This window comes from Alligator sinensis, unplaced genomic scaffold (assembly GCF_000455745.1).
Source record: "Alligator sinensis unplaced genomic scaffold, ASM45574v1 scaffold546_1, whole genome shotgun sequence".
Classification (NCBI taxonomy): domain Eukaryota; kingdom Metazoa; phylum Chordata; order Crocodylia; family Alligatoridae; genus Alligator; species Alligator sinensis.
Genome location: NW_005842061.1, coordinates 2610879 through 2638769, shown reverse-complemented (window position 1 = coordinate 2638769; position 27891 = coordinate 2610879). Strand labels below are relative to the sequence as shown.

The 27891-nt window shown below is 38.7% G+C and overlaps 1 protein-coding gene and 1 non-coding gene across 2 annotated transcripts in view; both read left to right on the top strand.

Annotated features, from left to right (window-relative positions):
- CCAR1 (cell division cycle and apoptosis regulator 1) overlaps positions 1 to 27014 on the top strand; it is a gene marked incomplete at its 5' end in the record, with an annotated part of 31816 nt that extends 4802 nt beyond the window's left edge. The window contains 19 exons of the mRNA XM_014519695.2: positions 2837 to 2951; positions 3039 to 3231; positions 5639 to 5768; positions 6080 to 6241; positions 7602 to 7827; positions 9024 to 9137; positions 10155 to 10321; positions 11042 to 11252; positions 12055 to 12138; positions 12764 to 12949; positions 16892 to 17083; positions 19175 to 19408; positions 19775 to 19883; positions 21256 to 21338; positions 22561 to 22707; positions 23218 to 23338; positions 23950 to 24135; positions 24572 to 24777; positions 26103 to 27014. Of these exons, the coding sequence (XP_014375181.1) occupies positions 2837 to 2951; positions 3039 to 3231; positions 5639 to 5768; positions 6080 to 6241; positions 7602 to 7827; positions 9024 to 9137; positions 10155 to 10321; positions 11042 to 11252; positions 12055 to 12138; positions 12764 to 12949; positions 16892 to 17083; positions 19175 to 19408; positions 19775 to 19883; positions 21256 to 21338; positions 22561 to 22707; positions 23218 to 23338; positions 23950 to 24135; positions 24572 to 24777; positions 26103 to 26162 (2926 nt within the window). The remainder of the gene's footprint in view (positions 1 to 2836; positions 2952 to 3038; positions 3232 to 5638; positions 5769 to 6079; positions 6242 to 7601; positions 7828 to 9023; positions 9138 to 10154; positions 10322 to 11041; positions 11253 to 12054; positions 12139 to 12763; positions 12950 to 16891; positions 17084 to 19174; positions 19409 to 19774; positions 19884 to 21255; positions 21339 to 22560; positions 22708 to 23217; positions 23339 to 23949; positions 24136 to 24571; positions 24778 to 26102) is intronic.
- On the top strand, positions 9939 to 10002 carry LOC112550232. The gene has a single exon (XR_003093951.1). It is a non-coding gene; the product is annotated as a small nucleolar RNA SNORD98 (small nucleolar RNA).
- Positions 27015 to 27891: the final 877 nt, after the last annotated feature.

Below are 27891 nucleotides of genomic sequence, written 5' to 3'. Positions count from 1 at the left end.
ATGGAAGTCTGGAGCCTTGCTGCTGCCTCTCTACAACCCCAGTGAGAGACTTGTCATGCCCCTCGCTTAGGAACACTGAGGCAAAGAACTCGTTGAGGAGTTCAGCCTTGTCCCCCCTGTCCGTCACCAATTGTTTCTGCCCATTTAATCTTCTTGAAGATTAAATGAAATAGATTGAAAAGAGAAGCTGCCCTCCTAATCTTCTTGAAGATTACAGTATGCAATTGCTGAACCCAGAGCATGGCTGTGTGGCTGTGCCTTACTAATAACTGGGAGTGCTCTGATAAAGATTTTTTTGGGGCCAATACCAATGGCCAATTATTAACAAGCCATATTGGCTGATACTGATCCGAATGTTGATATGTAGTTTGGCAGCTTGGAGAGCAGCATCCAGCTGGTAAGTCTGTTGGAGGGAAGGGGTGTGAGGGGTAGAGATTGAGGCCTCCACAGTGGGGGAGGTAGTGGGGCTGGGTTAGGGACAGGCACTGCTCAGCTGGGGCAGGGTTCAGGATAGAGCTACAGGTTGTCTGGGGGGAGGGGAGGGCCATGTGTCTCCTAGGTCTGTGCATGGGGCAAGGGTGGGCTGTGCGCTCAGGGCCAGGGTCTGTGCCAGTCGCTTCCTGGCGGGGGGACTGGGCTGTACTCAGGCTGGGCAGGGGTGGGGTGGGCAGCAGTGGCACTGGGAGGGGGGCACTACAGCCACCCCAAAATTTGCTGTAGCTGTTCCTCCCAGTGCTGCTGCCACCCAGCCCGGCTCCCTCCCCCACCAGGAAGAGCCTAGCACAGCCTCCAGCCCTGAGCACACAGCAGGCAATCCGCCCTCACTCATGCACAGATCTGGGGGCACATCCCCCCTCCCCCATGCCTCTTCCAGGGGTGTGCCCACCGGTGCCACTCCTTGCACCCCCTGAATGAGCCACTGCTCTGCCTTGTGCCCCACCCTGCCCTGCCTTGGCTGGGCATCACCTGCCCCAGCTGCACTCCCTCCCTCACCCATGGGGGCCTCGATCTGCTCCCCCTAGACTTACCTGGTTGAACGCTTCTCTTCAAGCTGCCGGGCTGCACTCCTGGCCGTGTTCATGCTGTGTCTGTGGGTATGCCCATAGCATTTATCGATGACATTATCAGCCACATAAGTCATAAAAAGCCAATTGCCAATAATGTCAATTTTCCTTTCATTGGTGCCGATACCATATAGACGGATGTATCAGTGCACCTCTACTAATAACTTATTTCCCCCCCTCCGTAATGTTAAGCCTAAAATTAGGTTTGTAGCTTAGCAGAAAGCTCACTTATAATCAGGGATCCTGGTTTTCTCTCTTTAAAAATTGCAATTTTTCTGATTTAAGGAAAATTCTTTTTGCAAATTCTTTGTTTTAAAACCCCTAAATCTGTGTTTTTCCATGATTTAAAATGAAACACCACTATGTATGTGGGTATCAGTTGAACACAATATTTTATTTATATATTTACAATTTTAAAGCAGTTCAGAAGCCTGCCAGTGCCTCAATCACTATAATAAAATAATTATAAATACTTATGAATTTTGGTGTCTGATTTTGGGTTTCTTATCATGGAAGATCAGAGCTCCCCCCAGCCCCTTCGCTCACCAAGATGTGGGTCTGGCTACAGCTGTCCTCCTTCCTTCTTCCCTCCTGCACTGCTTTGTAGTGCTGAGCAGCCCTGGTATGCCAGTGCCCTGCCCATGCCACACCCACAGGCCCCAGCCCTGTCTGCTGGAGGGAGGGCCCTCGGCTGCCAGGGTACAGGGCCAGGGACCTGGGTCCACAGACCCCTGCCCCCCTCAGCAGCAACTGGCTGTCACCCATGGGAGACAACGGCTGCTGCAGTGGAGCAGAGGTTGGAGCCCAGTTCCTCCTCCCCCACAGGTAGCACAGCTGGAGTGGAGCCCATGGGGAAGGTGGGTGCAGGCTGCCCACTATGGGCTTGGGCTCCCCACCCTGCTGCCCTCCATCTGGGGCCTCTGCAGCCCAGCAAGCAGGACTGGGCATGGCAGGGCAGAGTGGGAAACTTGGTGCTGCTGCCGCAAGCCCTGCATCACCCTGGCAAGGCGGACCCTGCCCACCCGGCAGCAATAGGGGGCACAACTCTGCCCTGTGCCTGTCAATGTTCCTGGGCAGGCAGGGGGCTCCTTGCCATGGAAACATGGGGCTAAGTGGCGAGACTAAGTTTCACCTGGCCCTGCTGCACTGGCTCCCACCCGCTTGGCTGTGGAGGCCCGAGATGAAGGGCAGCAGGGCAGGGAACCCTGAGCCCACAGCGGGCAGCCTGCCCCTACCCTGTGCACAGGTCTGGGGGGCATATGCCCTCCAGGGAGTGCGTGCAACGGTGGGGAGCCAGGGTCCCCGCCTGTCCTTCAGAGGAGCTGCCCACAGCTGGCTCCATCCTACTCCCCGCCCAGGCCCTGTGGCTGTGCATTCTGGCCCCGAGCCCCAGGTGCCATCCAAGCTAGGCAGCAGCCCCAGCCCTGCCCTGCTCCCTCCCTCACTATTGGGGGCCTCAGTTTTCGCGCTCTCCCACCCCACCGTCCTCAGCTCCATACTCTCCAGGCTGTCTGGCAACTATGTACATGTGAGCATGCACATGGCGCCCCCTGCTGATTGCCCTCCTCCCGTTCCCCCCCTAGCGCCTTGCAGCCTGGAACTCTGCAAACCCGCAAGAGGAAAACCCACAGTTTCCTGTATTGTTCTCCTTTAAAGGAGAAAATCCGGGGCGGGGATCCGGAAAATGAGAAAATCTGGGTTTTACTGTGTTTTTTCTGTGGCGAATGGAAAACCCAGATCCCTGCTTTACAATACAGCTGTCTTTTTTGCAGTGCTGTTAAAGGAAAGACTCCTCAAGTTGGTGATAGAGTTTTGGTAGAAGCTACCTATAATCCTAATATGCCTTTCAAATGGAATGCACAGAGAATCCAGACTCTTCCAAATCAGGTAAATGCAGTTATCCAATCTAGCGCTTACTAATTTTTTTCTAATATTAAGGTCACTTTTACAGTGCATTTGTTCTGTTCCCATTAGAATCAGACCCAGACTCAGCCTTTGATCAAGACTCCTCCAGCTGTACTTCAGCCCATTGCACAACAGCCTGCATTCAGTGTTCAGGCACAGCCACAACCTCAATCACTGTTACAGGCCCAAATATCAGCAGCTTCTATTACACCTTTGCTTCAGACTCAGCCTCAGCCTTTATTACAGCAGCCACAACAGAAAGGTATCTCTTCAATACACACAACTTGCTTTTGTTTCTCTCTCACTGATATGTGTAAAATTTTAACTTTTGTTCCATCTTTTTAAAAAAAAATCACAAAACCAAATAAAATGAAAAGGATTGTAGTTGATTATAGATGGGCAAAGCTGTATAATTCTCTAGGTTGAAATATGAAATCATACATCCTGTGGAACTCCTTTGTAATACCCCTAAGAAAAATCCATGAAGTTCCTCAGGATTTATGAGATAAGAATTTATTTTAGAATGTACAAATAAATTAAACTTGGGTTTGGTTTTATGTTTAGATTTCTCACTGATGGTGTCATGCAACTCAAAGTAAAAGCTGTAATGTAATTTTCTGAGATCCACTAGAATACCCTGGAAAACTTCACCTGCTTTCCAAATTTGGGGAATTTTTCTGGTAGCTGTGTCCTGTATACAGGTGACCCCCACCATTCGTGCAGGATACATTCTTATATCCCCCACGAATGGCAAAATCTGCGAATAAGGCACTGTGTTTGTGAACGCCATCTGCGTTCATGAACTCAGTGCTCCCGGCGGCTGAGGGGGTGGGGCACAACTGCTCTGGTGACTGCAGGAGTGCAACAGTGGCGGCAAGTGCGGAGCTCCCGAGGAGCTCCTTTAAGTGTATTTAAGAAGCAGGTTTGGCATTCACGAATATTTGAAGCTGCAAATGCCAAACCCATGAATACTGAGGGTTTCCTGTATAGCATCTTCTCTTTTTTTGCTACAATTTGCTTATTTTACATTTGGAGAAAGCCTTTTTAAATGTTAGAGCTCCCTCTTTGTATAGCTGGGAATATGAGAGAGAGAGAAGCAGCAGGATCAGTCCTCAGATGAAATAAAAATTAATTCATAAATATATTTTTGGTAATAAAACGAGAGGAAGAAAGCTGAATAGTCATCTAACCAGAACTGTTGCTGAATAAAATATTTTCCAAAGCTCTTGTAGGTCCCGTCAGTGTACCAATGTTTGGGCATACATGCTCAAGTTAGGATTAATCAGTTAAATATGTTGTGATTTTCTAAACTTTTTATCAAAATTACTTGGTAATGAAATTAAAACCAGCGCCAAATCTCTCAGTCCTTTTTGGGAGAGAGAAGAAATGACATTTTCTACTGTGCATTGCCTTAGGAATAAAACCCAATAATTTTGTTTTACTAGGCTGAAGAGAATATTTCATAGACATTAGGGCTGGAAGGGACCTCAGAAGATCGAGTCCAGCCCCCTGCCCCAGGGGCAGGAAGTCACCTGGGGTCAAAGGATCCCAGCAAGATAAACGTCCAAATGTTTCTTAAAGGAGTCCAGAGTAGGTGCTTACACCACCTCTGGAGGGAGTCTGTTCCAGGCCTTGGGGGCTTGGACAGTAAAGAAGTTTTTCCTTATGTCCAGCCTGAAACGAGCTTGGAGGAGTTTGTGACCATTTGACCTTGTCATCCCTTGGGGCGCTCTGGTGAACAGGTGTTCCCCCAGATCCTGATGCACACCCCTTATGTACTTATAGGCAGCCACCAGGTCCCCCCTGAGCCTGCGCTTTTCCAGGCTGAAGAGTCCCATGGCTTTCAGCCTCTCATCATAGGGCCTGTTTTCCTGCCCTCTGATCATGCGTGTGGTTCTTCTCTGGACTCTCTCAAGCTTCTCCACATCCTTCCTAAATTGTGGGGTCCAGAATTGGATGCAGTACTCCAGCTGTGGCCTCACCAAGGCCAAGTACAGTGGGAGGATGACATCCTGGGATTTGCCTGAGAAGCATCTATGGATGCAAGCCAGAGTTTTGCTTGCTTTACCAGCTGCAACATCAAATTGGTGGCTCATATTTATCTTGTGGACAGTCATGACCCCCAAGTCCCTTTCAGCCATGGTGCTAGCAAGCATAGCACTGCCAAGCCTATAAGCATGCTATAAGCCTATATCTTAAGCCATTGTTTTTCTCAGAGAATATTAGTTATTTACTATAGTGACATCTGTAGTAGCCAAGGGCTGGCAATCTATAGTGTGAGCGTGTGTGTTTTTGGGAGACAGAAGCAGGGTTGGACAGACTTGTTGCCAGGGACCATTGCACGCTCCAGCCTAAGGCAGCAAAGATGTTGCTGACCCCTATATTAAGCTGTTATGACTTACTGAAAAAATAAATTAGCTTAAAGGCTTATTTTTTAAGATGATTTGTATTTCTCAAGTAATCAAAGATAGAATGTTGTAAGAAACACTAAGATAATGATGTTTTGTTTGCTGCTTTGCAATTAAGTTATTAATATGCAAACAATATTCAGAGATTTTAATACAACTGTAAGAGTATTCAGTATTTGTAACTGTTTGAGGCAGTTATTCCCAATTATGTGCTTACATCTAAAAGGATTTCTTTCTTTTTTGTCTTTTCTTTTTTCTTAGCTGGTTTGTTACAGCCCCCTGTCCGTATAGTTTCACAGCCTCAGCCAGCACGAAGACTAGATCCACCATCAAGATTTTCAGGGAGGAATGACAGGGGGGATACTATCCCAAACAGAAAAGATGACAGAAGGTGTGTTGCTAATGATGAATCTACTTGTGGAGTTCTTTGTATGCTATGTTTAGGGTGCTCAACTATAAGCAGAAAAATTAATCTCAAGATGATAATGGTACAATCAGGTTATCTCCCATTTATCAACTATTGATTTAAATGATGCCTTTTAACTATTTAAATGCTTGTGGACCATACGGTCAGTTTTGTAACAAAGCATTTTTTTCACTTTGTTTGACTACATTGTATTTTCATAGCATAAGAGCCCTGCTTCTTTCTAAAATTGTGTTAGCTTCTACAATGAGAAATACTTACCTTGTACGTTTTTTAAGTCGTGAAAGAGAACGAGAGAGACGTAGGTCACGAGAGAGGTCACCTCAGAGAAAACGGTCCAGAGAGAGATCACCTCGGCGAGAGAGAGAGAGATCACCTCGGAGACCGCGTCGTGTTGTCCCTCGTTACACAGTTCAGTTTTCCAAGTTTTCCTTAGACTGGTATGTTCATACAGTGTCCTTCCTACTTTGAAAATGATTTTTAATTTGTCAAAGGGTATAACCTGAAAATGATCTTGGATTCTTTTTTTGGTTTAATTTATTAAAAGCAGCTTGTTTCTGGACTACAGAGGGGATAAGTTACAGATGTTATAATTCTGTTAGCCATGTGTGTAAATTGGACCCGACACTTTTGGATGTTTTGGTTTACAGAAGGTCCGGCTTAACTTGCTCAGCTGACCTAACATTATTCTGTTAGTGGTACACCACATGCTTTGTTTTGGATCACCTGCTAATCCGATTGATGTGCAAGTCTGCCTTTATACCATCCATCTTCCAGTAACTTGATCCACAGGAATCGGGGATTACTTAGAGGGCTGATCCTTTGTGGCTTTCTGTCAGTCAGATCACTCCATGCTTCATAAATAAATGTGTGGTTAGTTTCTCAAGGTTTCTTTTTTTTCCAATTCATATTTCCAGTTTGTGCTATTCATGCTTTCTGGTACATAGAAACTGTTAAAAGTATGAATGTTCTGACAGCAACCTGTTCTAAGATGCACTTCTTGCAAGTCTCTCAGTGTATGTGGATGTTTCTCAATAGCTTTCTCTGTATGATCTTCAATCCATCAGCATTTCAGTCTTTGCTACAGTTTCTTGTATTTCCTCATTGAACACTCCCTTTGTTTTGCTGACCCATAGTTTCTTTATTTCTACAGCTTTTGTGGTCTGCATCTCCAGTCAGGGACCATATTTTGACTTATCCATATATGTTGCTATTTGTACCAGTAGCATCAGTGTTAAATATTAATAGCCTCAAATTTAAAGGGAAGGGCAGTATCAAATGACTTTGGAGTCTTGTATCATGATTTTTGCTAAATTCTGTAGAAGGCAGCTAAGCATGGTGCCGTTTGCTAAATGAAATGTTAGGCTCTTTTTCTGTCACCTTGGATAATTTTTACAAGATACATTTGTATTGTTTCTTTGTTATTTTTAGTTCGTATGTTTCAATTCTGGTTTCATTCTCTATTTTCAGCCAACTTGTAAGCGTTTGTATTTTTCAAATCCTTTCATTTGACAGATATTATTTAACCGTTTTCTAAAATGTAAATTTAGAAGTGTTGGAAAAGAAATGTTATGGTAGAATTTTAAATATCAAATGGTTAATTTTCTGAGCATTGCTATTGAAATGAAATTAGATGTGATCCCTGCTGTTAGCATTTTACAATCTAAAGTAGCATTGTGGGATTCAGCATATTATTGGTGGCATTTCTAGTGAATGGTTAAAAAAAACTTAGTAATGTACCCTTGTAAGATTAAGATCTCTTTATTAGTGTGTGCTTCAAAATAAGTCTTCTTCTTACAGCCGTAGTTGTGATATGATGGAATTGAGACGACGTTATCAGAACTTGTATATTCCTAGTGACTTCTTTGATGCGCAGTTTACATGGGTGGATGCTTTCCCTATGTCAAGACCATTTCAGTTGGGAAACTACTGCAATTTCTATGTCATGCACAGAGAAGTAGAATCTTTAGACAAAAATACTGCTGTTCTTGACCCACCAGATGCTGATCATCTGTACAGTGCAAAGGTTTGTATATCACCTTATATTTTGGTGCTCCATTAGAAATTGTTTATAGCACAACAAAACTTAGGTTTCACTGCACAAGTGTATTATTTTGTCTTCTTTCCTATAGGAATGATTTTCTTCAGAGCAGATGTTCTTCGTTGATTATATTTAGCGTGTTAATGTGTGCATTAATAGATCTAAAAAATGAAAATGAACTTAAGGATGATTTGCAGATACTTAAATTAATCAGTAAAACTAGGATAATGCTGGATTATGGATCAGCAGCAGTGAGTTTATTATTTGGTTTCTGGGTTCTGTTTCCAGCTCTGTCAGTCTGTGACATTGGTTAGGTCATTTATGTGTTTTGTGCCATGGCTTTATTCACCTGTAAACTGAGCTATGATTTGATCAATGCATGAAAGATTTTGTTTTGTTTTTTTATCAAGATATTGCTAGTTATCTTTTACCAGCTAAAACACTTAATTATGATAACATTAAGACTGTTAAAAAAAAGACGTAATCTTAAAACTAAAAGACTAAAAACTTGGGAAATTAAATGGTGCAATTAGTCTAGACAGAAGTGAGATGTAATCTTTTTGAATATGAGAAGCTTCCTGACTTTCTTTAAGCAGTGATACAGGTCAAATTTAGGCATTTGAATGTGCTAACTGTACTTTGACACATTTTCCTGTTTGGCTTGCTTAAGTTTAATTACAATTTTATGGTGTCTGTAACAGAATGTAAATAAAGCATGTCATGATGGTGCTCGGAGCCAAAGATCCATGACTGAAATCATAAATGTAATTGGTGCTGATTTCTGTTTAAACAATTCTGTATGTAATGCTAATCTGTAAAATAACACAAGTTGTCTTTAAATATAGATGCTTTCAATTGCTTAATATAATTCCATGCTTTTGTATAGTTAAACATGCTAATAGAACCTAAACAGAAAACTTGCTACTTGACTCCTCCCCTCCCATTTTGGGGGTTTTAAAGGTCATTACTCTAAGGTAGGAAGAACTAGTGTTGTTTTGCCTTGGTTGGTATTTTAGACCCCAGTCCTATAACTACCTGTACATGGTTTGACCTTTTACACTCACTAGGCTTGTTGACTTGAATGGGAATATTTAAATGCATAAGTACTTGGAAGCTCTATATATTATTTACCACAGATTCTAGTGTCTTAACCAAGTTGAACTATTTGATTCGTATAATAGGTGATGTTAATGGCTAGTCCTAGTATGGAAGATCTCTATCATAAATCATGTGCCCTTGCTGAAGATCCCCAGGAACTTCGTGATGGATTTCAGCATCCTGCTAGACTTGTTAAGGTAATTTGTGTTTCAGCACTAGGTGTCTTGGGAATTTCCAGCTGTGGAACAGGGTTCCAAAACTTGTTTATTCAGATTTAAACTGTTTAGAGAAACTTTAAAAGCTCTGTTTATTTTTATGTAGTCTTTTCTACAATCATCAAAATGTATGCATGTCTCAGCAATGAAGCACGTCCAAATGAAGTGATACTTGAGCAAATGTATTTCTTTTGTCAAAGTTGATACTTAACTATGAAACGTAGATTTAACACTCTACTACTACAGAAGGCACTGCTAAGTTTTTAAAGACCAATACATTTGTCTTTTTTTAGTCTGTTAAAAGGCTTCATATGTCTACTCTGAAGTGACTTAAGGGTAAGATGGCAGTATTTAAACCTATTCTCATTAATGCACTTAATAAGAGAAAGTGGACTTGAAGATCCAAAACCACTTTTTGTCCCACTGTGACTGTTTGGAAATGGTCTTGCTTTCCAGCCTGAGCTATTATGTAGGTTTCTAGACGTTATTTAAAGGTATCTGTTTGCTCTTGAAATATGATTACGTGTCAGTGGATGATCCTTATATCACTTACATGTCAGTTGATGTATTTTGAAAGCTTTGGATCAAATTTGTGATATAAATGTGAAATCTTGTTTAAAAGGCAGCATTTATATACCTCTAAAGTAAAAATTGAACTTTTTCACCATTTCATTTATAAAGGGTAGGTCATCATATTACCATATTACCAAATTATTGGCCCATAAAATAACAAGCATCTGTCTGTTAGGTAATAGTTAATGGAAAGTCTCGCAAAGCAAGAACGAGTGATGATGTTTTAAACCTATTCCATTTCTGAAACGTACTGTGGAAAAAAATAACTGAACTCTTTCTTGTCTGAGACTTTCAATTTTAAATGTTTTGACATCTTTTTAGTAAACTGAATGGTATGTTTCCTGCTACATGTATTTTCTGTATTCTTACAGTTTGGGGAACTGTTTTTCCTAGCAAGGAAGCATTCAGTAGACTCTTTTTGTCTAGTTTTTAGTGGGTATGAAAGGCAAAGATGAGGCCATGGCTATTGGAGGACACTGGTCCCCATCATTGGATGGACCTGATCCAGAAAAGGACCCTTCGGTGCTGATTAAGACGGCTATTCGTTGTTGCAAGGCCCTAACAGGGATTGACTTAAGTGTGTGCACACAATGGTAAGTACTGTCCTCCAAAATAGAATGTACTGCACAAATATTTGATTCTTACAGAAGTGCTTTAGAAAACCAAACTTCTCTTTGTCAGCAGTTTGTGACGGTTCAGGTAAACTTTTCAAAGGGTTGTTCTGTTTTGTAATGCCAGTTTGGTGCCAAATGTGCTGAATAATATAATAGAGCTAATTTAATTCTGGATTCGTTTTGTTGTTATACTGTAAGTTTGCAATGGATGTATGTTGAAAATACTTTTCATTTCATGCATAGCTGAAGAAGATCGTCAAGAGAACTTCATTTCATTGTTCTTTTGTTATAAATAATTAGCCCTTGGTTACATAGCCATATCTTCTCTTGAGTTTGTTTTTTGTCCTGTGTTTAACACTTAAACTGATAGAATGGCAGTGTGCAGGTTGTACTGTACACTAAATATGAAAGATATTCAGTTGTCTTCTTTCATTTGAACTTTAGACTTGCTTGCATAAATTAGCAAGCACATTGCTTTACCTAAAGCAGTTAGCACATTGTTTGTTCCTCTCTGTTTTAACTTGCAGTACAAAATACAAATGTGCCCAAAGAGAAAATATGGCGTTCATAATTTTTTTCTTTAGATAAACCTCAAGTTCTTGCAGCAAAATTTCTTTACTTGATGTGCTACAAGTGAAGTAGGCTCTTTAAAATGTATTGTAGAATTTTTTTTCCAACATGCTTCTTCCCTTGCAACAGGTACCGTTTTGCAGAGATTCGCTACCATCGCCCTGAGGAGACCCACAAGGGGCGTACAGTTCCAGCTCATGTGGAGACAGTGGTTTTATTTTTCCCGGATGTTTGGCATTGCCTTCCCACCCGCTCAGAGTGGGAAACCCTCTCCCGAGGATACAAGCAGCAGCTGGTCGAGAAGCTTCAGGGTGAACGCAAGGAAGCTGATGGAGAACAGGCACTGAACGCTAATCCCTTTTTCTATTTCTGCTTCTCACAGGCACAGGAACACAGGCACAAAATGCACACCACATACTACACAACAAACATACATAGGAGGAACATAACTGGTAACAATGACTGGTAAACCAGCTTTCAGCAGTGTAGTGAATGTTGTTTATCTTTATTTCAGCTAGTATACTAACTTTTAATGTGTGCGCTGATACCACAAGTGGAAGTAAAATGTACTTATGATGCTCAGAGCATTTCTTACCTTTAGAACTAGATGCTGGAATCTGGGACCAGTTATTGAGTGAGATTTCAGTATTACTAGCCGTCTTAAACATTTTGCCATTTTCTGAAATTTCTAAATTTTTTCTTGTGGCCAGCTTCGGTTATGGTATTTGAATTTGGACAAGCAGTAGTTGGAAATATTTGAATTTCAGGCCATGTGGCTGATCAGCATCTTGGAATAAGGAAAGGTCTGACTGAATCAAAAGTAACTTTGGGGAATTTGAAACATGGGGCAAAATCACACACTGTATGGTTAATGGAAACCAGCGGTGTCTGTGTAACCCCAATATTCATTGTGGTGTTCTTTATCACCCTTTTGTATTTTACAGATCTGGCTTTTATTGGCTGAGTGGCACTGTGATCATGTATAAAGTGGTAGAATGTGTGTGTGAACATGTCTAAACAATAACTTTAGGAGAAGACTTATCTGAAACAGTTGTGACCTTGCACAAATCAGCAACAAATTTAAAAATAAATAAATAACTTCAAAACTTTCTGAATGATAATTCCTTAATTTTATTTGTCAGGACGAAGAGGAAAAAGATGACGGGGAAGCTAAAGAGATCTCTACTCCTACACACTGGTCTAAACTGGATCCGAAAACAATGAAGGTAACGCATTGAATATCTGAAATTTCTTTCATGATATTTTCATTTTTAATTATATTTATCTAAACTAGTATTTACATGCTTTTTGAGAGTTAACAGCAGCAAATTATTTGTTGTTTTTCCTTTTATGCATAAGCACCTTTTTAACATAGTAGCTCATTGTAGAAGTTTTGGCTAAGGTCCATTTAATTTCAGCAACAGTCATAACTCTGAATTGGACCCTTTATGCTGCGTACAACTTAGGGAAAGTGGTTCATGTCAGCTAGGCTTCATTTATTGAACTGAAAAAGAAAAGCCAGATCCCTTCAGACCCATCTACTCACGTGTAAAGTGTGTTTAGAGTGATGAAGGTTATCTCACATCTTCAAAGAAGAGATTAGAGTAGAAACACAAATCAAGTTCCTGATGCACATTTTCTTTGCAAGTATTTTGTGTATTTGATTTATACAGCTACAGTGTGCATATATCATACTTCGGACCCTTTATTAGTTGTTCCAGTATTGATGAAAAGGGACTTCAGTTACTAGCTGTTGGGTAAAGTTTGTTTTTCTAACTTCACCTTTTGTTGTTGATGATCTATTTTGCTTTTTCTCTGATTAGTACCATTTACAGAACTTCTATGTACTAGGTAAATGACCTTCGCAAAGAGTTAGAAAGTCGAACTCTTAGCTCTAAAGGACTGAAATCGCAGCTGATTGCCCGACTTACAAAGCAACTGAAAGTAGAGGAACAAAAAGAAGAACAGAAGGAGTTGGAAAAATCTGAAAAAGAGGAGGAAGAGGAGGAGGATAGGAAGTCTGAAGATGACAAAGAGGTTGGCTTTTAAATGCATTTGATGCAACTCTGAAACTGTTAGGCAATAAGAAATTGCTACCTACTTATGTTAAGTTTTAAAGTTGGTGCGAGGATTGGAAGCCCAAGGGAAATGTCTCTTACTGTAACTTAAATTGTTAGAAAGTTAAGCCCCCAAAGCAGTGAAAACTTCTTAAATTTCAAACCTTGTTGACTAACGTTTGCATAAATGGCAGAAGGCCATTCCTGGTTTTCTTTGTGTCCTGCTTCTGTGCCATGACCAAGGATCCTGGTTTTCTCGGTTTAAAAATTGTAAGTTCTCTGATTTAAAATGCTCCAAATTCTCTGATTAAAACACCCTGAATCTGTGATTTTTTTTTTTCCCCCCATGGTTAAAATGAAATGCCACTAGATAAATATAGATATATGTATCACCACATGATCCTGCCACCCCTATGTCTCGCTCCCTGGGAGTGTACACAGATGAGCTGCCTGTGGCTCTGTATTGCTGCCTGGCCAGGCCCCATGACTGCACAGCTGGGCCCCATCTGAGCAGCACCCCCACCAATCCTGCCCCACTCCCTCACTGTGGGAGCCTCAGTCTGACAGCCCCCACCCCCAGTCTTAGCTATAGACAGCTGAGGGAGCTGTTTTCCACTGCTGCGCTGCCTGACTTCCGGGGGGGTGCCCCCTTTGTCCCACTCCTTTCAGCCCCAAGCAGAAAGCTGCAGCTTCCTATATTCCTCTTAAAGGAGAAAATCCGCATTTTTCTGCAGTGAACAGAAAACACTTATCCCTGGCCATGACCCCAGAAATACTTCTGTGATGGTTATTAATAGAAGAATCTATATAAGAACAGCTAATGCAATGGACAGATGTTACATTTGTGCTGGTAAGCGGAGCAGGGCCTCCCCAATGCTAATTCCTGGCCTGCTGGTGTTTAAATCACTTTTAAATCCATCTTATTTAAACTGAAAGGCCAGGAACTGGGGTCAGGGAGGCTCTCCCTGGCCTCGTGTCCTTGTAGCTTTTAAACTACTGTGTGAACCCACTCAACTGTTCAGCCAAGTGACTTTCCTTTAGTGTCAGTCCTGAAATTTAATTGTTCCTTCCCTTTTCCCTTGAAAGGATGATGAAAGTCATTGTTGCTGTACTCAGTAGCAGCTTCCCCAGCATTTGTTCCTTCCTGTGTGTTGGATCAGAAACTTCTGAGTATCTTCATTAGGGTGTACCACAGTATATTCGGAATATTCAGTAGTATGCTATTTTAAAAGCAACTAGACTCCTTACTATCTTCAAACCATACTTTTATGCTCCCGAGTCATCAGTTCAATCTAAAAGTCTCACTATATCTATCCATTGTAATTCTGTCAGTTGTAATTTACAAGTAAAAATACTCTATTGCAGTTGTCTAAAAGGATTGTGCTTTTTTAAATCCTATTTAAGTTTAAATTTGTGCCAAATGTATGTGATGGAGGAGGAAGTTAGGAATCCTTTATTGTCTTCATGTAATAGAAATGGTAAACCTGTTTGTAGGACTCCAGGAAGCTTTCTCACTGTTGGTATTTTTGCTTTTTACACATCACATCTCTGAGAGGGGTGGCACCCTTCTAGTTAGGAAGTAACTATGCTGCTCCACATGCTAATTGGAGATGTCTGTTGCTCCCTAAGCAAAAATATGCATGCCCCACAATGTGGTGGTTTTGAATGTCGTAAGGAATATTGTTGGCTAACAAGATTTCAGCTGCAAACGTTCTTATAATGGCACTGGGGACACCATTTATAATCTCTTTCTAAAAGTACATAATTTTTGTCTGGTTAGATTTCCTGGTTGTTTAGCCTTCTATTCCTTGTTTTAAAAGCATGGAATACCACATTTTCTTGAATACAAGATGACCCCCCCAATAATTAGATTCTGTAGATGGAAAATGTATAAATTAGTTATGATTTTCCAGGTATAGAATCTAATTACTGGAGGTTTACCTTGAATTTGTCTCCCTCCGACTGCTACAGCAGAGAAAATAAATCTGGGGAGTCAGGTAGCCCCCTTACCCTCTGCTCCCCAGCCCAGCTTCTTTGTCCTGTAGTCCCTTTCCGTGCTCCTTACCATCAAACCCTGCTTGCCCTGGACACAGGGAAGTGAGTGACAAATTTGAAAGCACTGACCTTGAAATAAACATGCCTGTAATAATTTGCACAGAAGCAAATTACTGTTAAGTACCCATAGATTTAGTTCATTCAGAATTAATGCATTTGACCTTATTTGAAATTGTTGCAAGTTTTAAAACAAATATTCTATAAACATACTTTTAAAAAGCACTCTTGTATCTACTTGTATGTAGTACAAACTTAAAAAAAATATTTTTCAAAGCCAAATCAGTTCCAAATTCAACTGAGCAAAGCCTAATAGTCAAGTTCCAAAATTTGACTTGGGCAGAGCTCAGTTGTCAAATGTGTGTGGCTCTATCACTGGGCAAGTATCCTCCCTCCTAGACCCATTGCTCTTGGTCTTTGGATACTCCCCAAATCCAGGCGGGCATCCTACATTCAAGCCCCAGGCTTGGATGCCCTGGGGTTCAGATGCCATGTTTCCCTTTATCTTAACCAAAAGGCTGCAAAATGTGAACTGTTCATTATATTATTTGAGAGCCAAAACAAACTGTGTGTGATTTTAGTCCAAAGCCAACAGGCTCATGATTTACCATAAGGTTAATTGGGCTGGGCCTCAGCAGATTCAACAGCATTTAAAGTATGGTGACCCTATAGCACAGACTCTATGTACTCCAGAGATTCTCCACCCCACTCCTTACTTCCCCCAAAATTATGTGCCATTTAACCCTCGTTCATGACTGGAATCGGGTGTGTTTGTCATGAATCCTGGGGTCCTCCAAAAATGTATATGCAGATAAGGCACAAGGTAACCTGGTCGGCTCCACCTCATGAAGGGCATCATATGTGACAGGATGAGAGAAGGGGCAATAGGGATTCTGGATTAACTGTTTGGGGCTCCATTTAATGATGTTTGTGAGACAGGTAAGGCTGTTTGAAGAAATGGGAATCATTGGAAGTTGGGAAAGAAAGACGCAGCTCAGCTTTTGGGGTGAAGAGAGAGTCTAAATATATGCAGTGCAGTGACTTGCCACGACTTGAAAGAGTCAGCACTGAGGGGGCTGAGCACAATGGGTACTACCATCTTATTCAGATAGGTCTAAGATCAAATGTAACATTTTTGGCACCTCCCTTGCTTGCTCCGATGGCCTTATGGCTAAGGGCAAGCAAAACTCGGGGGTATCTGAACCCCAAGCCTCTGGATTTGGGTCTGCACATAGGATGTCTGCCAAAGGTTTTGGAAACATCTGATGCCCCAGGTGCGGGTGGAGTATGTTTGCCAGTAGTAGGGCCACTTACGGTTCTGGACTCTTGAATTTGGAATTAGTTTTGGCTAATTTGGCCTTGGATACAAATTAATAAAAACAAAAAAAACCCCAAAAACACTTTTGGCACCAAGGAGAGGGTGTTGAGTCTGGTGCTGGCCTCATCTTGCAGTACCTCCAGGCCTGGTGCCAGTTCCCTGTGGAGGGAACACCCACCCGTTTTGGTGTTTCGGGGTGGGGGGGGTGTTAAGGGATGTGCATGCACATGCGCACACACAAAGGTTTCCATCAGCATGTTTTTCCAGTATGAGCCATGCGTGTTATAGTCATGTTCAGTATTGGCTGCATTTAATCAATTTTCAGTCAGCTTCCATTACTGAGCACATGCTGCTTTTGGCAGTAGGTTAAATGCATTGTCTATCATTAATGATGTTTTCTTCTATGTGAATGTACAATGAGGGGCTTTTCCTCCCATGCTGATTGTGGGGGACCTTATCTTGTTTTCAAGTGACTACAGTAATTAAAGCTCATATATATACTTGAAGTTTCAGCTAGTAAGTGTTCTTTGTGTTTGCGGGGGGATTTTTTAGGAAGAAGAAAGAAAGCGTCAAGAAGAAATGGAGCGGCAGCGACGAGAGAGACGATACATCTTACCCGATGAGCCTGCCATTATTGTACATCCTAACTGGGCAGCAAAAAGTGGAAAATTTGATTGTAGTATCATGTCTCTCAGTGTTCTTCTGGACTACAGATTGGAGGATAATAAAGAACATTCTTTTGAGGTAGTTCATTTATATTACTTTGGTGCAGTTTCAAAGTAATGAAGTACTTTACAAGAAGACAACTTTTTGGGGTTCTGAGAAACAGTTTTTAGAACCCAACTGTTGAATGAGGACGTCATCTGATGGTTCTTAGCTTTTAGTAATTCTGTTGCAGTATAAAGTATTATGTAATGCATTATTTCAAAATATCAAGCTGGACCCGATTATCTGTAAGGTCCCTTCCAGTCCTTAACATCTATGAAACTATCTGTATTTTTAATATAGTACTGATACTTTTCATTTTTTTTAAATATAGTTGGTCAAACAGCATATGCACTCCCTTAACTTCATTTCTGGAAAAGCTGTCTAGACTCAGATGCTGCAATTACTACTATATGGTTGCTTTATCACTAAAATAAACACATCCTCCCATTTTCCTTCTATTAAAGGGAGTCTTGGGAAGGACATTAAGGCCAGTTTTGGTATGTTTCTCTACTCCTAAATGTAATGCTTTTATATGATGAGTATATTAAGACCACAGCGGCTGAACTATGGCTCATGAGCCGCATGTAGCTCTCTGGCACGGTACTTGTGGCTCTCCGGGGCTGCTCCTTGGGGCAGGGGCTTCAGCCGTGCTGCTTACCCTTGGGTGTGCTCCCAACAAGGAAAGTCAGAGTGGCTCAGGGGGCCAGGGCAGAGTGGTCACCTCCACTCCAGGTTGCTCAGCACCCCTTCTCCCCCCACACTCTGGCTTTGATGGAGGATCGGATGTGGCTCCCAGGGTGAGTAAGTCTGGCCACCCCTGTATTTTAACATATTTCAGAATGTTAGTACATTAATTCACAGTGGCTTTTGCCTTTTATTTGTTTGTTCTTAATGGTAAGCATTCTGTTCATCCCGAATGATGAAGAGCTCATGAAGAATCAGATATTTGTGTTATACTGCCTACTCGTAAATAGCAGTCTAATGAATATAGTTCACTAACTGTTCCTTTTAATTATTTCTTATCTGATTGTTTTAATGAAACAGCCAGCTAATATTTTCAAGCTTGTTTAGAGCCCTGGTGTTTGCTCCATGCATTCCTGTTTTTTAGATTTCTTTTAAGGACTACCTTTGTTTTTCCGCTTCTAGTATTTCTCCATCAAAATTTGAGACTCAGCTGTATGGTCTCTGCTTTCTGCTTTTAGCCTTCCTTAAGTTCAGGCCAACTGCTACTTTGCATATGTACTTGATATAATTTGACTTTAGGCTTGTATTTTTAACTTGTTAATATATACTTATGAGTTTTTAATACATTTGCAGATAGCACTTTAGTTCCCACGCCTAACCTTTTTTTTTAATTACCCATATAGTGGTAGCTGATCCTTTATTGTATTTAATTTCTCTGTAAATCTTTTTTTTTGAAGTTGATATTGTTATCTTTAGGTTTTTGTGCCGTTTCTTTATTTTTAAAAGTATTTCTATTAATTTGATCTAAATGCCAGTTCCGTTTTATGGGAGAACCAATATTATGTCCGATTTTTAATTAATCTTGGTTTAAAAAAACAAACCTTTTTTAGTTCTGTTTTGCATTGTTTTTTATGGGAGTTTGTTTTACTAGTTTTAACTTGAGTATCCTTTTCCATAGTAAGTCATAATCACTGTTTTTTTTAGTATTATTATGCAAATGTTTGTGTGTTAGTTTTGCTGTACAAATCTAGTCTTAGACTTGAGCAGGCCAGTGCATGCAATTGTAACTCTTGTTTTCAAGGAAGTCATAATCAAATGAGCTAAAATTTTATTTGCATATACATCATAAGTCGATAAGTTACTGTTTTAATTCACCCAGGCATTTTAATGGGGACAGTAGGTCTAACATAAATATAAACCTTTTTACATATTTTTCTGTGTCTCATAGTAGGGTTCAACTGACTATATAATTGTGGTGGTTCAGGAAATATGCAAGAAACAGGGGTTTTTTGGTGATGTCTTACTGGACCAACAGTATAGTTGGGTGAGATGTTGGACATCCTTTTTGGCCACAGGATGGGAAAGGAAGCGATTTCCCCCAAAACTTTTGCTTTTCTCTAAAACATCATAACTTCAATGACTTTTTCTTGTGTTTTGATACAGGTTTCATTGTTTGCAGAACTTTTCAATGAAATGCTTCAAAGGGATTTTGGTGTTAGAATCTACAAAGCACTGATATCCCTTCCAGAGCGGGAAGAGAAAAAAGACAAAAAGAGCAAAAAGGAGGACAGAAAAGAGAAAAAAGAAGAAAAAGATGATGAAACTGATGATCCAAAGCCTAAGAGGAGAAAATCTGGAGATGATAAAGATAAAAAGGAGGATAAAGAAGAGAGAAAGGTTTGCATTTTTTTAATCCTGAGTTCTGTGCTGCCAGGATCAGAAATAAATAGTCTTCTGTGTTCTACACTACTAGTTCCCAAAACTTTGTTCACACGGTTAGTTAAGTTGTCTGGATTGTTAGTTTGTTTAGATCTTCCATTATGCATCTTTAACAATTGTATAATTCTGCATTTTTTTCCTAAGTATCTTAAGGCTTAAATCAGCTTTCTGTTAAGTTATTTGTCAGCGTAACTTTTAAGTTTACACGTACTACTTTGGAACAATACAAAAAATATCAAGGTTTTATATTAATGTTCATGAGGGTTTTTTTCATTTTGTTGTTGCCCATCTCTCTCACTTAATGTCTAGCAATTTTGATTACAGAGGGAAGATAAGAGGAAAGACGATGCTAAAGATGAAGAAGAAACTGAAGATGACAATCAGGAAGAATATGACCCAATGGAGGCAGAAGATGCTGAAGATGAGGATGAAGGTATAACTGTGTGAATATTTTTGTGATCTCAGAGCATCTTTGTCTTGTTACTGGATATACTTTTTAAATTTGAGAAGGCACTAAGATTAACTAGAAGAGTAAATGTACAGTAATTTGTGTAAGTGGCCCTATCAGGATTAAAGCCTTATTGTGATAAGTATTATATAAATATAGAATATAAAATTGTTGGTGCAGCCTAGATACAAGTATTCAAAAATAAAGTACATACATGAAAGTGACTTTCAGTAATGAAGACCCTTGAAGTATGCATCTATAACTCCCATTGACCTTGGCAGGAGATCAGTATTCAGCACCTCTTAGTATGAAGCTACTTTAGTTAAATGCCTAACTCTTATGCATCCAAGTGATTCTGTGTTTAATGTTTTTTCCTGTGTATCAGACTAGTGCAGTTGGGTGTATTTAATGAAGTGCAACATGAGGAGCCCTTTTGACATTGCCCTCCAATTTAGACTGGTGGTACCTGGGGCTTTTCACATAGAAGCAAGGGTAATGGGACAACAACTTTTTTCTGCATTCCCAGAGCTGCAATGATGTCCTCTGTTCCCCTGTCCAAGATACAGGAGTGAGTAAGGCAGGCTCTATTCTTCTGCAGAACACAACCTTAGGGATAGCGTTGATTGAAATATTTGTGCTACTAGGTCATGGAGTTCAGTTCAGTTGAGAGGCATGGGGCAATTCATGTTTCTCAAAGGTATGTTGTTCTCTTAGCAGAAATTTTTAATGAAAGCTTGGATTGGATTGTAATCCCGTTTATTTAGAAGCTTCAGGAGTTGCATGCACTAGAAATAGTGCAGTCGTGTAATTTTTTGAGACTAAAATTCAGAATTTTGATAGTAAAATGTTGCCTGAAATATATTCTCTTTTCATCTTTCTTTCATTTGAGTCTGACTTAGAGGGTCTTTAGATACATTAACTTCTTATTATAGGGATTTTTTTCATGTTGTAAAATGCTTTGGAGAATAATCAGGTGACTTCCTAATGGGGTAATGAAGATGCTATCTGATGCAGATTTTTTCAGGTCTTAATTGGGTAAATGTGATCGGTGACATATATTCAGAGTTATTTTTAAATAATTGCTTCTAGCTTTTTTCCATGCAAGTTTAAATGGTCTAGTAAAATGAACTATATGCACTTTCAAAATGAAGAGAAAAAACAAAGTTGTATTTTAAGGACCAGTTGTGCTAAATGACACTTCCCCTTTCCATTTTATATTTTGGAAGAGTCTCACAATTATATTTTTTGTTTTTTGTACAAAGTATTTCTGTTCAAATATCATACTTGAGACTTTGTAGTAGTAGTTTAAAACTGCTTATTTATTGTGATTGTACCGAATGTCGCTTCTGTTTTATAGATCGGGATGAGGAGGAAATGAACAAGAGAGAAGACAGACGAGAAGGAAGCAGGCACTGTAAAGAGAGGTCGTCTAAAGAGAAAGTAATTAAAGCTTTTTTTTTTTTTTTTTTAACGTATTCATGGCCTTTGTTAGACAAGTTCTAGTTAAGGCGGCACTTTTATTTGAATTGTATGACCTGCTTTGTCCCATTTGTTATCCTGAAACTTAGCATCTAAATAAATATAAAGAAATCTTTGACAGCTTCTGACAACTATTTAGTTATTATAATTAGTCTTTATTAGTTTTTAATAACTAAAAAGATAAAATATACACAAATCATGGAATGTGCTTACCAGCCTAAAAGGCTTGTGGGTAAGTCCTGCCCATGCACAAGAGGTAGTTAGTTGGCATAATTTATGCACCAGCTGGAGATAGATGGATAAAAGCCTAGTGAAACTAGGAAAGAGGCCAGGACTGCAGCCCACCTCAACCCCACTGTATACATGATGCTTAAATTTCCCTGTGAACCACTGAAGTTGCTGTAATGTGACCTGAAATTACTTCCTTTTTTGGAAATCTTAGTAAACCAGATGCTCCTTTACATTTAAAAAAAAAAAAAAATTTGGAGAAGTTATAGTTAGTAAGCCACTATATTATTTGGCATAATTATGAAATCTTCTACAACTTTCAATGCAGGGAAATTGTTTTTGTCATAGCTTGTCCTTATCCCGGAGGGTCAAAGAAATTCAAGACTAAGCATAACATAAAACTTTCCTACAAATCATAAAGTTCGAAAGTAAAACAGATGTTTTATCCTCTCTCTGTCCCTCCCCTGAAGAAAATGAGGAAGTGTAAAAACAGTTTTAAAGGTTTTGTGGGGTTTTTTTTTAAAGGCTGAAAATGAATCTTGTGTGAATTTAATGCCAATTTAACATATAGTTATGGCTATTCCCATTCTGAAATAAAATATTTGCAACTATCTGAAAAGGTATTGGCTGTGAACACCTTTGTGTACCATTTTGTCACGAACTGTAGCCTAAACAGAAAGGGGAAAGAATCTTCAATTTACATCTATGATGCAGTGTTCTCTGCTTTACATCAATTAAAAATTGGCCTATAAACTGAAAAATGCTGTGCCAAATAATGATGTACTTTATTTGATTACTTAATACTGGCCTTATTAATAACTTGATTCCAGGGGAGGGTAAGATGGCATGGTAGAATCTACTTTCTTAAGTCAAATTGTCATCTTCCATTTTGGCTTGAAAAGAATGGGAAAACGATGATATTGTGACTTCCTAATATATAATGTATTCTGTTTAGGAGAAAGACAAGACCCAGATGATTACTGTTAACAGGGATCTTCTGATGGCCTTCGTTTATTTTGATCAAAGTCATTGTGGATACCTTCTGGAAAAAGACATGGAGGAAATACTGTACACACTTGGACTACATCTTTCACGTGCTCAGGTTTATTTTAATAGTTGTACAGAAATGTATTTTGCAATGAGGCAGAAATACTAAAGGAAAAATAGTATGTATTTGTATGTATTTAACAACTGCTTTGTAACCTCTATACACAAAAAGACAGAGTTAAGATCAGGGGACAGTCTTAATTTTTGAGTGCTTCATCTTCTTTAGTGAAATATTTTTCATGGCATATTATTAAATATACCCTGTCAAGGATATGTTAAAAATGTGTACATGGCCTAAATAACATGTTTTTTGGCTTTCCTAGAAAACTACCAGTATACTGTAGGCAATTTTAATGTTGATTTCTCCCGCCACACCCCTAGTCTTGTTGAAATTTTGAGCCCTAACATAACATAAGATTTCTTGCTTTTTGGCTCGACCATCTATAATTAACTTGTTTAAACAATAAAATATTAGTTTAAAAATATTTTTATGAATATGTGGGATTAACACCATTACATTATTCAACAATGTAACATAATATTGGTTTCCTTTTATATATTTTAGGTTAAGAAACTACTTAATAAAGTAGTACTTAGAGAATCCTGCTTTTACAGAAAATTAACAGATACCTCAAAAGATGAAGAAAATCAGGAAGAATCAGAAGCCCTACAGGAAGATATGCTAGGTAATATTTATTTACTTGAATGGTTGTACAACTTCACAATAAAATTACTCGTGTATTAATGATAGAAGGGTGCGGGGGTTGATATTTTGCTTCCTTACCAACTTGTGCTTGGTTAGAATTAGCAGGTGCTGTAAAAATCCGTGGTAGGTTTTGGGCAGTTGGTAAACTACAGGTCTTCTGGTTGCCCATAATCCCTGTTAAGTTTCCTGCGCGAACTCTATGCCGAAAGCAGAAAGTGGATATGTCGTTATCTAGCTTTCCTTAGCTGCTAAAAGAACTGCATCTCTGTGGAGGGACAGTACTGTACAGAGAGGAAACAGCCTCATGTCATGTCTCTAGGTTGGAGCCTTATTCATGCAGATATCCGTGGGAATGGGAAAGGATCAGAAGTTTCATGCAAGCAGCTTTCCCACGTTATAGCCCTTCCCACACGAGTCGCTGTGGGTTTTTTTAATCCCTTGTTCATGTGAGAAGAGGGCATATTGATCTTGCTTTCATTAGGAGCTTTTATAAACAAATGTGATCAGATAAGATAATGTTCCAGTTGGTTGGTAGCTAGCTAACACAATTTGGATAGTGTATTTTATCTAAAACTGTTTAATCTCATGTAGGAAACAGATTACTCCTGCCATCCCCTACTATAAAGCAGGAGTCCAAGGGAATAGAAGAAAACGTTGGCCTCATTGTGTACAATGGAGCTATGGTGGATGTAGGGAGCCTCCTGCAGAAACTAGAGAAGAGTGAAAAAGTGCGGGCAGAAATAGAACAGAAGCTTCAATTACTGGAAGAAAAAACAGGTATGAAAAGATGCTGCTTGACAACTTCTCTAATACTCATTATAAAAAACAAACAAACAAAAAAACCCCCCAAAAACTACCATTTGGTGATAACACTTAAATACTGTCTGATGTGGCTTATTGACCCAGTGTTGTGAAACTGGATAACTTATAGGGCGCTACTTTGTTTTCCCTCATACTCCATTCCTAACTTACACAACAGCCACTTGTGGTTAACAAATTATGTAGGTGGATGTCTCCCTTTTTTCTTAAAAGTTATTACATCTGTTTAATAGTAAAATCAGAAGGCAATATCAGACTTTAGTATTAACATCTCAATGCTTATACAGCATTTTTAATGTGATCTTTTAAAATGCTTTTATGTTAGTTCTGGAAAGCAGAAAGGATTATTATGAGGAAAAGTACAAAGCATTTCACTTTTTCTTTTCTTTGTCAGATGAAGATGAAAAGACTATATTACATTTGGAGAATTCCAACAAAAGCCTGTCTTCAGAGCTTAAAGAAGTCAAAAAGGACTTTAGCCACTTACAAGACAATTTGAAGATTTCGGAAGATAAAAATTTGCAGTTTGAGGGCCAGCTGAATAAGACAATCAAAAATTTGGCCACTGTTATGGATGAAATACATGGCGTTCTTAAGAAGGTTAGGATTTTGTAACGTCCTCTTACTATTGTCTGTAACTTCTCTATAAGATAAGCTAATTTTTTTTTAATTATTCATTTGGGTGGGGAGGGGAAAGATTGAGTGTTGTCCAGAATGCAGACATCTTTGTCAACTAGTTAAGATTTAAATAGGTATTGGTAAAAAGAAATAAGGGGTGGGAGTGTTTTCAAGTCTAAAAGTCAAGGATAACCAACTTAAAAATGAAAATTAATAGGTCATAGTATCCAAAACCACATTGATAGTGCCCTCATATATTCAGTTCCTGGCTGAAATCTTTTCCGCTCATTTTTAAGTCTGCACCGAGCCAAAGAGCCATTTGACTGGGGAAACTGATATAGACTTCAGCTGACTTCTGGGAGACATTTTGGTATAACTGCCTTGGACAAGCTTTTTAAATCGTTAAGCATTAGTGTCCCTTTGTGTAAATTTGGGATGATGACCTGTACCTACTTCAGAGGATTATTATGAAGTCTAACTAAATAATACTTTGAATAAATATAGCTTATAATTGAGATGTCTATGGCAGAGGTGGTACTAGAATTTGAGTTATTTGCTTCTGTTTGTTCATTTTGATGAGAATCAATGGCATCTTGGGAAGCTCCATAGAAATAAAGTTTATGAAACTTGCTTAACTTAATGGTGCAATTTATTTTTTATACTAAGTGACATATCAGGCTTGTTCATTTCAGTTTTGAAGAAGAGAGTAGTAGTCAAAACCAGACTTCTGCAGGGGCAAGAAGTCTCTTTTACGTGAGAAGTTTCTGGCTAATTGTGGTGCTGACCTGTGAATCTCCTGCTTGCTAAGAAAGAAAGGAGATAAACAATAGTTTACATAAAAACAGGTTTAAGAAACAATATTTTTACAGCTCTCATAACACCATATATCATTTAAGAATCTCTTGTTTTTTACTTTTTACCTCTTAGTTTTGACATGGAAAATTAATTGTAGATAACTTCACTCTTGAGTTGTCAAGTATTAGTCTGATATAATTGGTTGGGTTGCAGGTGTGAATGTTTTCTGTTGTAATATAAAACAAGCTGCTTAGCTGCGTGTTATCTTTGATTTTAAAATTGTTCATTTTTTGTATAAAATCCTTTATTCATGCCTAACTTAACCTTTATTACCTTACATTTTATAGGAAGAAATTGTGTTGAAACTTTAAAATAATTTTGTAGCTCTCAGCTGTCAGTTTAGTATCAGAATAAATTGCACCTGTCAGAATTACCTTAAATTCTTTTACAGTTCACCTTGTAAGTACTGCGACCAGAACTTACACCATTGCCTTTTGTTCTTTTTTTCACAGGATATTGTGAAGAATGAAGATAAAGATCAAAAATCCAAAGAAAATGGAGCAAATGTATGATAGAGAACTGCTGCTGTCTAGAAGAGTGGTGTTACATAATGTAATATAAATCATGATACCAGAATGTATGGAAGTAATGCATGTCTGATTTTAGTAGTATAAATATCTTAGTTCCAAAAAGATGTATAAAGTTTTATGAATGTGAGTGTCCGCTTCTGAAGATTGCTTGTAATTCCTAGCATTCAATTTGAGACACTCCTTGAGTGAAAATAATTTTGCATTGCAAAATGTTTTAGGATGAACTTTGTTATAGTTTTAACTCTAATAAAGTTCATCAATTTAATGGACAGTAGTAAGTATTTAATTACCACGTTTTCATTAAAGTCTAGTGAAATCAAAATTGTCATTATTTATAGAATTACCATTTTTTTAGGTTTTATTTTTATTTCAGTCTAATTAGTCTTTTAAATTCAAATATAAATCATAAAATAGCATGCTGCTTAAGTTTGTAAGTAAAGATTTTTTTAAGAGAGAAAATTGGTTTTTTTTTTTACTTGTCACAACTTTTTTGTTTTTCTTCCAATTGTAACTTTCTCCCCCAGAGCTGTTGTATTAAAGTCTCACAATATACAGTAGTTCAAATGAAATAAGAAAGCAATAGAAGCCTACCGAAATATTGGTAGGGCTGTGGATTTATATGACAGTATACAGGCCTGTTTTAATGTATGTCATTTGTGTTCCTTGAATTGTTCTTATCCCTGGATTAATATATATGGTCCTTTTTAAAAACATCAATACATTGTATTAAAATGTATGGTTGGATACTAGGCCAGTGGATGTCAGAATAACGCCTTACATGGAGGAAAAAATGCTACTGTTGTAAGTCTTTAATTAAATCTAACTTCTTTCCTAGCATGTGTAATTCCTTCAAACCTTTAAAGCTCTTTGGAAGAATGGATACATAAATACTGAAATACTAGCTTAAATTGTAAAGAGTAAGACATTTCTTATTTTGTTAGAAGTTGATGAGGGTACTACCTTTCTTATGTGTTCACAAATTACTAGGATCTTAATTTTCAAGTTGAATTGACATCTTTGTCAGTGGCAGCATATTGAATAATATAAAGTCTGAGGAATCATATTTTCAAGCAACTTTATACTAAAATAGTGCTTTTTTTGAAGAGGGAGATTGGGGTAGAATTCTTTTTTTTTTTTTTTTCTCAATAGAATGCTGAATTTTAGCAAATTCATTTTATATGTAGATATCCTGGGGATCTAAATACAAGTTAAGGGAATTGAAGTGCCATAATACATATGAATAATCTACATGGGACCCGTGTAGCTTTACTGAGAAACACATTAAAATGCCTGAAATTGTTTTGTTCAATAAGTGTAAGTCGGTGCTTTTATCATTGGTTTGTTTCCTGGGTTTTTAAAGCCAAACTAGCGAAACAGTTTTTCACTATTAAAATGGCATGCATACACTTTCCTTCTCATTTTGTCTCAGTTTTAAAAGCATATGGTATATGCAACATGTTAATACATGTTGTATTTTAAAAATACAATCAGTTACGTTAACAAGACTGATACTCACTGCTTTGCATTAACTGATTATGCTAAACTCCAATGTGAAGATTTAAGTTAACGTTTCTTGATTTTTTTTTTCCAATGAAAATGTATAATTAATAAGAACAGCAATTTAAGTCACTTATAAACAACCTAAATTAAATCTTAGACTGATGTCTTACCAGCTAATATTCTTCTCTGAACAAAAATAAATTTGTCTTTT